At 37.0% G+C, this 14,279-nt stretch overlaps 1 protein-coding gene across 1 annotated transcript; it reads right to left on the bottom strand.

The window, feature by feature from the left end:
- Positions 1–1,181: 1,181 nt before the first annotated feature.
- On the bottom strand, positions 1,182–6,747 carry ahsa1a (AHA1, activator of heat shock protein ATPase homolog 1a). Its single transcript, XM_007258192.4, has 9 exons — positions 6,323–6,747; positions 4,359–4,549; positions 4,142–4,224; positions 3,917–4,034; positions 3,717–3,802; positions 2,542–2,667; positions 1,942–2,043; positions 1,806–1,857; positions 1,182–1,651 (listed from the first exon to the last, which is right to left on the bottom strand). The coding sequence occupies exons 1-9, from the start codon at positions 6,400–6,402 to the stop codon at positions 1,479–1,481; spliced, it is 1,011 nt and encodes a 336-aa protein (XP_007258254.3). The 5' UTR covers positions 6,403–6,747; the 3' UTR covers positions 1,182–1,478.
- Positions 6,748–14,279: the final 7,532 nt, after the last annotated feature.

The following is a 14,279-nucleotide window of genomic DNA, read 5'->3' as shown; positions in this document are numbered from 1 at the left end:
TCCACTATATAGTGCTTATTTGATATGAACGGATATTGAAACAATGTACTACCATATCAGAAATGTGCGTAACTTCACACACTGTAGGGTCCATGCCGGCCAGACGGTGGCAGCACCGGCAGAAACGCATAGTGCAAGCTTAACATCAGAAAGAAAAAAAGGGGACATGGTTACCAAGGTAACCTGGCTAACCCCCTCCCTCTCTCTCTCTTTCTGTCTGTCTCATACACAGAGGTCTCCTCCTTTACTCCAACAGTATCAATCAAATGAATCAATCTGTTACTCTGATTTAAAAAAAAAATCTGTTAAACATCTGATGAACATTTTTCCGTATATTTGATTTTCTTTAGCGTGTAGTCAGTCCAGCCCTGGGCTGCGCAAAGAGCAAAACATCTTTTGTTCTGAACTGGGATCTGACTTTGCCTAAATCAAAGCCACATTCTCTATATAAAATTCACTTTTCACAGAGAATGAAACTCTTGTTAAACTGAACTGGGTAGCTGTAGTTTAAATGACACAGAGACGCTTTCCTAGACAAGGAATAAGCCTGGTCGTTGTTTTTAATGTGTTTTCCCTTTAATGGAAAAATCTCCAATCAAATGGCGTGTAATCCAAACCTAGGCTTTATCCCTGCCTGGGGAACTGCCCCTTAAAATCTTAAACTGTAATGTATTTTGAATGTTTAGTAGGCCTACACAGCAGAGGCACATAAAAAACATATTTACAACCATTGATCCCAGCAACAGGAGTGTTTTTGCTGGTAAAAACCCAAGATCACAAAAGAAGATCTACAGTTAAACACAAATACAGTAAAAAGAATTTCTAATTTTAAAGAAAGTAGTTGAGAGCCCGTAAAAACAAAGCTTGGTTCCAGATTTCTCCTGGATGTCCCCAGTCAATGTGTAGATTTGATAAACTTCTGATTTAATATCATTAAGATAAAATCTGTTAAAAGGACTACTAAAATAATCTCAAAATTGTGTTATGTAATGTGTCTCTGTTAGCACTATAATTGTTGCAATTACATAATTGCCTGATCACAATTATCTATTTTCTGCAATTAACTTTTTTTTTTTCAAATCTGACAATTGGTGTGAATTAAGTGCATTTCTACCACAACAGCCAAGGACAGATAAACAAGCTCTCTGAGTTTTCTCTGCTTTTTAAGAAACAAGGTGATCTCACAGTTTGTAATATTTTTATTTACATACAAAATAAAAGTGACAAAAAAGTTGCCACAATATAAATACAGCTTTATATATTTTCATTAATCTATATGTGGTATTTACACACACAGAAACAATGTACACACACTGTCCCTGTAACATGTGTGGAACAAGATTTCTAACTGAGGGAAGGAGAAGGCACACACACTGGTCAACTTGAGCAAATGAGAGTTTGATAGGCACACAGGAGATATAACATACAGGTGATTTACTATTGCTGGTTGGTTGAAATTGTGTAGAGAAAAACTCTGTTTAAAAGATTCTGACTCCATAACCAAATGTCTGTTTAATGGCATCAAAGTAGTATCTCTGCCATCCCTGCTTCATTCTCTCTTCCTCATTGGTGGGAACACCTTTTGCTTCCAGATTCAATTCTGTCTCACTGCCCTGGTCAGTGAAATTCAGTGTGACAACTGAATAGTGTCCTGGAAAAGATGTAAAATGTATATAAATATACTGTATATATAATTAGATTTTTTTAAATGCAATCAGGTATAACATATGTAACAAATACACAGTACATTTAACTTAGTAAGCATTATTTCTAAAAAGTTCTTATTTCTGCACAAGAAATCCAACCTGCAGGCCAAGATGAAAATCTCCATCTCATGACAATCTTCTGATCTGGGATCTGAAAGTTAAAAAAAAAAAATGTTAATTGTGAATTGCAAGGTATTGTAGTCTTGTCAAAGTAGAACTGCTAAATGTTTTTTACCAGCTCAGCAAACTCTCCGTGGACGTTACCCTCCATCAGCCGAAACTTGCCTCCCCTTTCCCCTTCTACAACAGCAGCTAGGTGTGTGAATGCCTGAACCATCTGTAATCAACAACAGAAAAAAAAACTAAATCACATTTCATTTAATGTGACTATTAGTGCATGAAAGCAAAAGACAATTTTTGTCTTTTGTTTACATTACAAATGAAATAAAAAATATTAGCATATTCATACACAAAATACACACTGGTTCCTGTATCTCTTGAATGTCTATCCTGGGAGAAGTGCGGTGCATTACGGGTAAATAACTGCTGGCGGCATCATAGGCCATGTGTGGTCCTTATGTAGTCAGTATATTTAAAGTTACACTACAAATTCTCATCTGAAGTACTCTCACTCTGTTTGCATAGTACACTTTATCCTCCTTAAAGATTATCTGTAGATACAAGTTGTTAACAAACTATCTACTGACATTGTTAACAATGTTAGGATTTGAACTAGGTCTAGTATTCAGGAACAGGGTAATGGTTATGTTTAGGATTCTGGATAAAGTTTGAAAAAGTGAAGTCTGCTGGTGAGCAAAGGCAGTTTACCCCTTACCTCTTGGTTGAGAAAGACTCTGTAAAGCTCCTCTGCTGAGGTCAAAAAGGTCTCTTTCAATTTGAACTTGACAGTGGAGATTTTTACTCCAGAACTGGAAGCTTTAGTTGTGGGTGAGGAGTCAAGCTATACAAAAACAATATAAACAAACAAACTTACTTATGACACAGGGCATGCTTTACACAATGCAATACATTATCATGGAATAAAAATTAAAAAATTAAAAAAACGAAATAGACTGGCTCTAAGAATGATCAGATTATGGCCACATTAGAATGCAAATACACCCGTTGTAATATCACATAAGGTATTACACATGTGCATGTCGATGTAGGCTATAGGCTACAACTTATGTGTTGGTCAGTGAACAGGCGAGGCAATTAGTTTCAATGTGGTTTACTAAAAAATCTAAATTGGTTGCAATGATTGTGATTAAATTAAACATTTTAAACAAATATATTGGTGTATTTCTTTGTATGTCTGTAATAACTGCTTAATACCTGAGCTAATATTATACAATACAACTTTTGATATAAAAAGTGGTATAATACACACTGTTCTTATAATCATCATAATATCTAAATAATATCATGCTAGTCTACACCACAATAAGACACTGTGAATAGTAAATCTGCAAAAACTAATAACCACTAAAAGAATTATCAGATTTTATTGGGTGAAGTCAGCCACCGCCTCTTTCAAACTGCTCCAAATGCAGCATTACTGAGTTACCAGCAGGCTCTAACGACAGCGCAGTGACTCAGTTTCGATACATCAACTCAGAACTGAGTGATATCACCCTTGTGCTGATCAACATTACCCTTTGGAGTCATGAGGGGAGAGAGCACCATCTACCCACCAAGAGAGAGCAAGGCCAATTGTGCTCTCTCAGGGCTCCAGTAGCTGATGGCAAGCTACATGAACAGGATTCAAACAAGCAATCTTTTGATCATAGTGGCAGCGCTTAGCCGGAGCCCCATGAATATAGCATCTGACATGCCAAATTTCAGATCTGCGCCTAATACAGCCTGTCAGTGGCTAGCCTTTTAGCTGACATTATCTAGTTGTCTAGATAACTAAGACTTCAGAGGCTAGTTTAGCAAAATGCAAATTTCTGTGCTCTGTTTGTCTAGTCGCTCTATCATTCTCGTCTGAAAGTTTACAAGTTTACCAACCTGAATTTTATCCACTTTTATCTTTTTCTGTACATGCTGTTTGTTGTCTTCACTTGCAGTCGGTAGTATCATACCCTGGGAGAATTCTATAATAATAAGCCAGACGATTACAGATCAATAGCATTTAATAACACCAATAACAACAGTGGCCAATAGAAAGAAATATGTTTCTTAACACATCATTTATTTAGCAGCCTCACCTTTTTTCAGGTGTGAGACGTAGCCTGCTAGGGCCAACTTAATTTCCTTTACCCCCATCTTTTTCATGAAGTCAGTCAATGGAGTAGTTGGCTGGTCTTTGCAAGCTGTAACACGTATCTGTACAACAGCAGGTACAAATAAACATGACTTTAAAGTTTAAACTGCATCCCTTTCCACAATTTCTCTGTTTATAAATATTCTATCAATAATCCTTAGTCACTTACATCCAGGTCGTCCATGTCATTTTCATCAGAGAGGTTTGGGATTTCTATATTCCCCTTATACTTAATTCCATTTTTCGAGGTTCCTAATGGGAAATAAAACCATGAAGGTAAAATTTCTATGTGAACTGAATCAATAAAAACATTTTAATCATTTAAAACATTATTCACACAGTTAGCACACAACACAATATAATTTCGCTTCACGAAAAAACATTACCAGTCCACGAGGCTTTAATGTCCCACTCGTAGAAGAAGATCAGTTTTCCTTTGCGGTTGTTAATGGATGCCTCTCCTTCAATCTTGCTGACATCTGTTATTTGGCAGACTCCATCCTCACCCTCCACACGGACCCTCAGAAGAAGCTCATTCAGTACTTCCTGTGACCAGCTTGAGGCATCACGTTCTGTCCTGTAATATAACAAAGAGATAAATTTCAATCATATACTAAAGCTAAGTAAGGGATGGCTTGCAGGGCTGCAGAGCTTCTCATACAAAGTAGTAGTAGAACATACTGCCATCTGCTACTTCTGTCTGCCAATGACAGTTTCTATAAATAGCCATTGCACCTCCATGAACAGAGTTTTCCAGAGGCTTCTGTCTAATATGGAAAAACAGTTAAATAGTGCATATAGTAAACTAGTTTGCTTGCTTATATGATGAATGATTTGCCTATAACTCAAAAACAGCTCCCATGTTTTTTTAACCTTACACTGCAGAGTTCTTTCTACACAGCTAGAGAATATACTTCATACACAAAATCTATGATTTTTTTTCTCAATTTTAATAATCTAAATGCATACACAGTACTGGATGTGTGTTGTGTTGTGATGTAGTTAGTCAAATGCTATTACAGACTGGAGTGAACGTCACCATTTGCCAGTTAGCTTAGCACACAGTGACAATAATTCTTTAGTTAGCTAGGTTAGCTATATCTGTGTGGGGAAAGAAGGCTGACATCTTAGGCCACAAACATACCAGTTAGCTAGCCTGTAATATTTCAAACTAAGCTGAAGTTTGGCTTCTTATTTGTATATCATGTTCCACCTTAAGCTGAATAGGTATGTTTAATGTTTTATTTAGGATACACTTTAACACCCTAACCTATGATTTAGACTTAGGGTTCAACTAGGGCAACAAGCTGCAGCACTAGAATTAAAGAACCATGCTTTCTAATGTAGCCTAGCTAATTATACACACTTAACTACACAGCTATGAACAAGGTAATACATAATATCAAGGGTCAGCAGGAATCATGTTTCAGATAACCTGGCAAAATCAAAGACTGTTGATAATTAGTTAACTGTTAGCTAATCTATAGAAAAAAGCTACACTGTATGTTTCAGATTAATGAAACAGTACTGAACAAATATAGATATTGTCTCTGGAAAAAAATACCACTTAAAAATGATGAGTTTATTTGATTTCACCAAATTAAAAACCTCTGGAATATAATTAATATAAAGGAAGATGGATGATCACAAGCCACAAACCAAGATGAACTGCTTGATTTTTTGCACCAGGAGTGGCGTAAATTTACCCAAAAGCAGTGTGTAAGATTGGTGGAGAAGGATATTTTTTTGTTATTTCACTCATTTCTCAATTTCTGCAAATAAATGCTCTAAATTACAATATTTTTATTTGGAATTTGGGAGAAATGTTGTCCTTGCTATATAGAATAAAACAACAATGGTAGCTAGCTCAAAGTTATAGTTACTAAGTAATAAGTAACGGTAATAAAGATGACTAATGAGTTTATAGCTACATTACTGTTAACTAAGCAAACTAATTAGTTAGGTTTATGTTTCCCACAGGAACACAAACACGCTCCCTGCTTCATCCTCTTCACCAAAATGTTTGAAATTAAGTAAATTTAGCTGACCTAACATAACTATCGGCCTTCAGCTGACAACCCCATAGCTTAGCTAACCTAGCAGTTAGTTAACAAACTACCAATTTAGCTAAGCTAGCTAACGCTAACTAAACTAAAGGGTGGGTCCAGAAAGTAAAAATCCATCCCAGGGTTTTGTACCAACTGCCTGGCGGCTTCGCTGCAGCTTAGCAGTTTGTACACAACCCTGGGATGGATTTTTACTTCTGGACCCGGGTCACCCACCTCTAAACTAACCTAACATAGCTGTTAACCTAGTTAGCTACAGTTACATGTAAACCATGTAGTCCTACCAGTGCCAGTTGTTGACGTTAGTAGCATCTGCTCTTTCCTCCACGATCCAGCGCGGGTCTCCCTCACCCCACTTCGCCATGACAGACCACCAGCAGCAGCTGAAGCAGCGCGGAGACACTGACGAGCTGACTGACTGACTGAGGGGGTGTTAGAAAAACGCAAACGCTGTAAATAGCGAGCTTTAGCTTTCAGCTAGCCAACCCCCCTTTAGCTACACCGACACAGTAACGACTAGGTTAGCTTTAACCCTCCACCGTAGAGAAGTTTCAGCTACAGTAACTCTGTAGCGAGAGTAACACAACTATTAACACACTAATCAGTTAATCTAGATCAGCTTCAGGATAAACTGTCTGAACTCAGGAGGTCTGACAGGGTTTCCTCTCCCGGCCAAAGGTTGTCCTCTCTCTGCTCCCTGAGGGTCGTTTAAATCCAGCAGGGTGAGAAAGTGCTGGAAGCAGATCTGTGTATAGAAACTTCTCCACTGGAGAGATACAGTTACACTCCCAAACCCTACACATTAATATATACAGTGTGTATAGTGACTAACTTTCACAGACAGTTTATATATACATATAGAAAGTTCTGAAAATATTTAGAGACCACTTTAGGTTCAGAATCAGTTTCTCTGATCTTGCTATTTATAGGTAACATTTCTCCCAAATTCCAAATAAAAATAGTCATTTAGAGCATTTATTTGCAAAAAATAAGGAATAGCTGTAATACAAAAAAATGCACAGCTTTCAGACCTCAAATAATGCAAGAAAACAAGTTCATATTTATAAAGTTTTAAGAGTTCAGAAATCAATATTTGTTGGAATAACCCTGGTTTTCAATCACAGTTTTCATGCATCTTGACATGTTCTCCTCCACCAGTCTTACACACTGCTTTTGGATAACCTTAAGCCACTCCTGGTGCAACAATTCAAGCAGTTCAGCTTGGTTTGATGGCTTGTGATCATCCATCTTCCTCTTCATAATATTTCAGAGGGTTTCAATCTGGTAAAATCAAAGAAACTCATCATTTTTAAGTGGTCTCATGTTTTTCCAGAGCTATCAATAATATAATATATAATATTATATTGGCTTATCAATATAAAACATTTTTCACCAATGAGTGCATTTAGATTTTTGTCACACATTAATATAAATGTATTTGGAATGTTATTATATCAATATGAATTCCTTTTGTTGTAACATGATTACATTTTGATTTATTTTTAGACAACAATAAGAATATATTTAGAGTGAGTAATACGTAATATCAGAATATTTAACAATACATTATTTTTCTGACGTTTGATTACACTATATGCAGGTTAACAGAACAGTTTCTTTTATAATGTATTTTGTAAGTACTCTGTTGTTCAGTGTTCTTGCAGGCTTTGCTGAACATGATATGTTTGTGAAAATCTAACAGTAAAGTTATTCATGGGTTAATTAAATAAACACAGTTAGAAGAGCCCAGGTTGTTGACTTACAACTATTAAATAAACGGTTACTGTAAATGTGAGCTTGAAAGATTAACTCAATGTACTTAGCAAATCCAGCAGAGGGAGCTGCAGTCAAGCTTTTTGCGTGTATAGAGCCAATTTACATTAAATATGTTGAAAATCACAAAATCAGGGTTTAGTATAGATATTTGTGATGTGTTTTTTTTTTTAATAATTTTTAACTGTCTAAACATACAGAAGTTCATTTAATTTCACAAAGTAGGACAGAGAAAAATGTTTTAGCGCTAAAACTGCCCTGTCGCGCCCACACGAATACACACAAATTAAATATCACATGCAAAAATAAAAAAATATGTAACTTTTATAACCTTGCTTGCTGGCTTACACAAAGTGTATAGTCAAGCACAAATACATTTATAATTTAATATTTTTATTTATTTATTATCAGCACTACCAATAATAAAGGTGAGATTATGAATCAGCACCATGGAGCAAATTCGTAGCTATCCAAAATATTAAATAAAAATATTTTTATAAATAAAAATGTATAGCTATACAGTATATGTCTTGAAAAATATGAGATGTTACTGTGTGTGTGTGTGTGTGTGTGTGTGTTTTATGTGCATCAGAGTTTATCAATGATATTGCAGGTGTTTCAAATTTTTGCTCCATGTGCACCCTTTTGACTTTGAGCACCTGCCCCTCCAAAGGTCTCTGCACAACTCTGCTGTGGTACCTTGATTTTTCTCCACTTTTGGTTTAGAAAATATTTCAGAGCTGATGCTACATTTCACACAGTGTTGCTCCTATCCACTAAGCTAGCTAATCTACCTAGCTCTCACAGACAAAAACAATAAAAAATATTCAGATACCCTTCATATGAACTTGTTATGACACAAACTTTCAGATTGTAAAATACTGAATGGTAAATTTGGGCTGACCCAGAGTAACCTAGCATAGGATTTGTGTGGGCATGCTCACATATGTGTGCGTGCAGCCCACATATAACCCACAATGCCTACAGTGTGTAAATGGTTCAGGCTGAATTTGGGCTGACCCACAGTGTCCCTGCATGACATTTGTGTGCACATGCCAAAGTGCAGGTTGCCGACATATAACCCATACCGGCCCTTCAGGGTGTGAAATGGTGCAAGCTGAATTTGGGCTGACCACACTGGCTCTGCATGGGAATTGTGTGGGCATGCTTAACTGTGCTTTGCCCACATATATCCTACACTGGCCCTTCAGGATGTAAAATGGTGCAGGCTGAATTTGGGCTGACCCACACTGGCTCTGCATGGGATTTGTGTCGGCATGCTAAAGTGTTTTGCCCACATATATCCTACACTGGCCCTTCAGGGTGTGAAATGGTGCAGTGCACTGGCTCTGCATGGGATTTGTGTGGGCATGCCAGAGTGCGGGTTGCCCACATTTAACCCACACTGGCCCTTCAGGGTGTGAAATAGTGCAGGCTGAATTTGGGCTGACCCACACTGGCTCTGCATGGGATTTGTGTAGGCATGCTAAAGTGCAGGTTGCCCACATATAACCCACACTGGCCCTTCAGGGTGTAAAATGGTGCAGGCTGAATTTGGGCTGACCCACACTGGCTCTGCATGGGATTTGTGTGGGCATGCCAGAGTGCGGGTTGCCCACATATAACCCACACTGGCCCTTCAGGGTGTGAAATGGTGCAGGCTGAATGTGGGCTGACCCACAGTGGGCCTGCCTGGGATTTGTGTGGGCGCATCAAAGTGTTGGCTGTCCAAATAATTCCCACACTGGGCCTACAGGGGCATTAATGCACTGGACCAGTTCAGGCTAGCCCACAGCGGCCTTTTATAGGATTTGAGTGGGCCAGCCAATGAACAGGCTGCCCACAGAAAACCCATGTTGGGCCTGTTTGGAATTTTAATGGGCTAGCCCCTGCCCACAGTGCCCGCACTTAGCCCACGAAGGGCCGATGTGTAGCTTTTTGCTGGGGCTCCACCTGGACAGTGTTTACTTGGCCTTAATGTATCTGTCTAAACTGAGAATTCCTACACTGTCCAATACAACTAGCTGTACAATTGCAACTAGACCTGTCACGTTAAGAGTGAAGACGATATATCATCCCAGAAATTATTGTGATAGCCAATATTTTGTTCATTTAATGACCATTAAATGCCACTGTCATAATGATAATACAATTTCGTAACAAAAATTTAATTAATCATAGTATGACAGGCTAAACAATTGTTCACTGTTATATTTGAACAAACATACAAATAAACTCAATAAATCATATCACCATTACAAAAAATGACCATTTATTATATGATAATACAGGCTTAATTGCAACTGTATGTATAAGGATGAACCAAATTAAACATTGTCTTTATTTTGTATAACCAGCAAATGGTAGGAAAAATGAACAAGTAATTTATATATCTGAAAGGACAATCTGTCTATTTTGATATCTACTGAAAATGTCTTAGATTAAGTTGCGGTTGAAAAAGACCTGCATTCTAAGATTCAGATCATTTTGTCGTGCAGATACTGTCACGTGAGACTAAGTCACACTGTGTTACAGTCTCACAGGGGATGTTCTCTAGTCGGTGGTGATAAGGAGTAGAAGTGCTGTACTCTAAGTACTGAATGTAAAAGGCATTAGGGAGCCAGGGCTTATTTCACCATTCACACTACCCCCACCTTTTCTCAATCCACCAGTCATAAGAAACCAACAGAGGGCGTTTGAATAAATTATTTAACAGGGGCTGACATGTAGGCACCAAATGTTCCCAGCTAATTCAGCTTATAAGGAATGCCATTTGGGAACTAACATACTTTTATATTGGATTAGATCTGGGTGATATAGCTTATATATAGTATATATATAATATAGCTTATATATATATATATATATATATATATATATATATATATATATATATATATATATATATATATATATATATATACAGTATACCATAGCATAGACAATGCCCATAGTATAGTGTCACTGTTATGCAATTTAATTTTAAGCAAAACTTACGTATTGTTGTTTTCTTTTAATATGCAGTCTAAAATATGATGGTTATTTATTTATTTATTTAAATCGGGTATCTGTTTAAAGGAACAGTAAAGATTTGGATTTTCATTAGTAAATGATTAAGTGATAAGGATGTGTCATCAGATATTAAGGAAACTTGTAAAGCTCAGGAACTCTTGTCTTTGGTCAGCAGATCCTTAGGCAGTATTTTCTTACTAGAACTATGTGGTATGGAAATCTGCTGCTCATTCCCCAACACTAATGCTGCCTTCAAGTTAACACATGAATGCCACCACAAACTCGTATTTACCTGTGGGAAACTCGGATTTTTAGATAAGCCCAGAGTTTAACAGTTAAATAAGTAAATTACATTTATTTTAATTGATAAATAAATTCAGTAAATTGATATTTACAATTTGTATTGTAAACTGCTGAACACTTGCAAGGTGTTATTGGCTAACTAGAAAATCACTAGTAATACTTGAAAAAACGTAAAGTCTAGTATGATTCACGGTTTTAATGGAATAAAAATCACTCAGCTAATGCATGTCTGTGGGATTCCCAAGCCATCCCTTAAGGTAAGACTTCATAAACATAAACATAAATCATACTTTTCTCTGTCCAATTATGTGCCTCCTCTCTATTTCTCACTGTTCAGGGAAAGTGATCTCAGTGATCAGTGATCTCTCACCAAGAGGTACACTACCCAAAGGTAGCCTCAAAAAACCTATTTAAACAGCAGAGGGACAAGCACTTTTTTATATCTTACTGGGTCAAGACCTTTATTCTGAATTAACTATATATCAAATGATTGCATACTAAATATACTATTTATACAATTAAGAAAGGGAGTGCTATAATTATATAATATATAATTGGCCCTGCTGTGGTGCGGTCGAAGATCAGCACAGCAGTGCGAATAATATACATTAAAGCACAAACCTCGAGTGTATTATTGTGATTATACCATAGTTCAATTATCGATGTTTATTGAAATATTTTGAGTTAAAGAGGACGAGAAAATACGATGTTTGTTTATAAAAATAAAATAGTTCCATTTGTTTGGCTTGTAAGCGCTGCATCGTTGCTAGATTACCTGTATATGGCGGAGTAATACATGGAGAGCTTCATTACAGTGCCTTACCGGCCGATAACGGCACTCATAGAACACCTCTCAGCCAATCACATTGCAGGATCCTAATTAACTGTGGTATAATTTACAATAATGTTGTGTTTTTCTTTAAACACATTATAAGTGAAGAACCAGTGTTAGAACTATTTGTGATATAGAGGGCATTGCAAATTGCTAATTTATTTCTAATTTGCTGGGTACAGTCACACAGGGTATGAAGTGAAATTAAGTTATGATGGAAAATGCACTGCATGTTTACATTCTATGTTTGTTCATAACATAAGTTTATTTTTAAAATTGAACACCATGGTTATAAGCAGTGTTCTGAGTCAGCATCTGAAATGATGCTGAGGTGTAGCCTGTGTAACACTGGTGTGAGAGTCAGGGTGCTGTTGCTAAGGTACTGTCGGGAAGACTTTCTCTGCCGCATTGGTGTTATTCTCCAACAGAACAGGCTGCTTCCCTCTGCTATCGTGACTGACTTTGTTCTTTTTTGGCATCTGCCATCAAGCAATGGCCAACCACTGAGTGTAGTCCACAGGAGAACTGCAGGGTGTCCTGCGACGTCCCAACAACCTGGGAAGAGGACAGAGGTGGAGATGTGTTCACAGAGAGAATACAGCATATAAAATGTTCAGCAGTTTCTAGTTAGATAGCTCACTGTTTTCATGCAAGTGGGCGTTCAATGTATCAACCTAAGTATTGGGACACCATCTTATGTATTGTCTCTTTTATTCTCAGGCACTTCTGCGGATATTTAATTGCAGTGAGACACAGGAGTGTTAATAAAGTCAGAATAAAGTTGGATGGATGAGCACCAACCCAGCTAACAATTTTTAATTAGCACAACATTTTCTGAATGTCCAGTGTCAGTTTCAGAATGTTTTTGCATTATTTTTAAAAAACATTTTTAAACCTTCTGGTCACCTTTGTCACTGTTTAAATTTTTAGTTTTGATATAGTTAGTTTTAATGTTTTCACAATGTTAGTATTCATCTAGTTGGGAACATATGTGAGAAAAATTTTAATAACGTCATGCAAACCATTATAACATCACATGTTTTTAAATTGTTCCTGGAACATTATTTCTAACGGTACAGTTAACTGTCCTGTAAACTTTGTAAAACATTGGTAAATGTTCGTATATCCATCTCCTGTTAGCTGGAATACCACCTCATTTACAACATTGGGGGCATTTTACCCCTATAACTCAAGCCTGGTATAAAACAAAAAACAAGCTAGTATATGCTGCTATAGAAGCACAAAACTCATTATTTGACTTGCCAGGGACCCACCCTGACTTCCACAGATCCCTCCATCAGACAAAGTCTACTGGCTAATCTTGCTGTGTACTGTCTGAGGTCTGAGGGCTTTAGAGGTCCAGATAGAAATACAAAAGCATGCAAAAAGAGAGTTTTGCATAATTACCTTTAAAGTAGCTAAAGAATTGTTTAGAAGTCCACAATCACTTCGCATAGAAAATGTACTTGTGAGAATAAGCCAATATTAAAATGAATACTCAATTGTTTTTTTTTTTTAAATGAATGTCTGTGTGCTTCGACCTGTGTTGCACAGTCAGTTACTGTGGACAGTGGGCGTGATATGTTTCCATGTATCAGTTATCTTGAAACACACAATATACATGCCGCATACATGTTTTCATGGGACATAAAATAGTATTCCAATAACATTTGCAATGTCCATTAAAAGATAAAGAACACTACACTGACCCATGCATATCCAGGGTCTCCTGCACTGAATGTGGATATGATTTCTGCCAGAGTTGTTAGTCTGATATGACAGATATCTCTGGTCATAATCATTACCACAAACTAGCCTAATGCCTACATGTGACACTGTGCATTAAGGAATGTTAAATGCACGCACAAATTCATATATGGAAAGTCCCATCCTTCTGACACCTCAAGCTCCATCAGGCTCGAACTCTGATCACTCACATCACCTTGCTATGAGTATTTTGTGCACTATAAGGTACACCGGATTATAAGGCACACTATCAATAAACGCCTATTTTCTGGTCTATTTTTATACATAAGGCACACTGTATTATAAATTACTTCTAATTCAGCAGGTCTTACCGCTGGGTGGTGGAGGGGTAAAGTTAAGTTAAAGTGGACATGAAACTTTTCAGTTAGTACAAGTTTTCTAAGGGATTAAATATAATGTAATTTATTTGTGTGTGTGTGTGTGGGGGTTATATAACATTTTTACACACTAAATTATTACATATATTTATGTTTTTTACGTTTGCGCTAGTTCAACGCCATTTTGCCCGTGCAGCACTGGTGACATCACAAGGTTGATTGGTTGAAGAGCCCAGG

The sequence above is a fragment of the Astyanax mexicanus genome, chromosome 1 (genome assembly GCF_023375975.1).
Source record: "Astyanax mexicanus isolate ESR-SI-001 chromosome 1, AstMex3_surface, whole genome shotgun sequence".
Lineage (NCBI taxonomy): Eukaryota > Metazoa > Chordata > Actinopteri > Characiformes > Acestrorhamphidae > Astyanax > Astyanax mexicanus.
The sequence above is the reverse complement of the archived record's forward strand: the minus strand, read 5'-3'. Positions and strand labels throughout refer to the sequence as shown.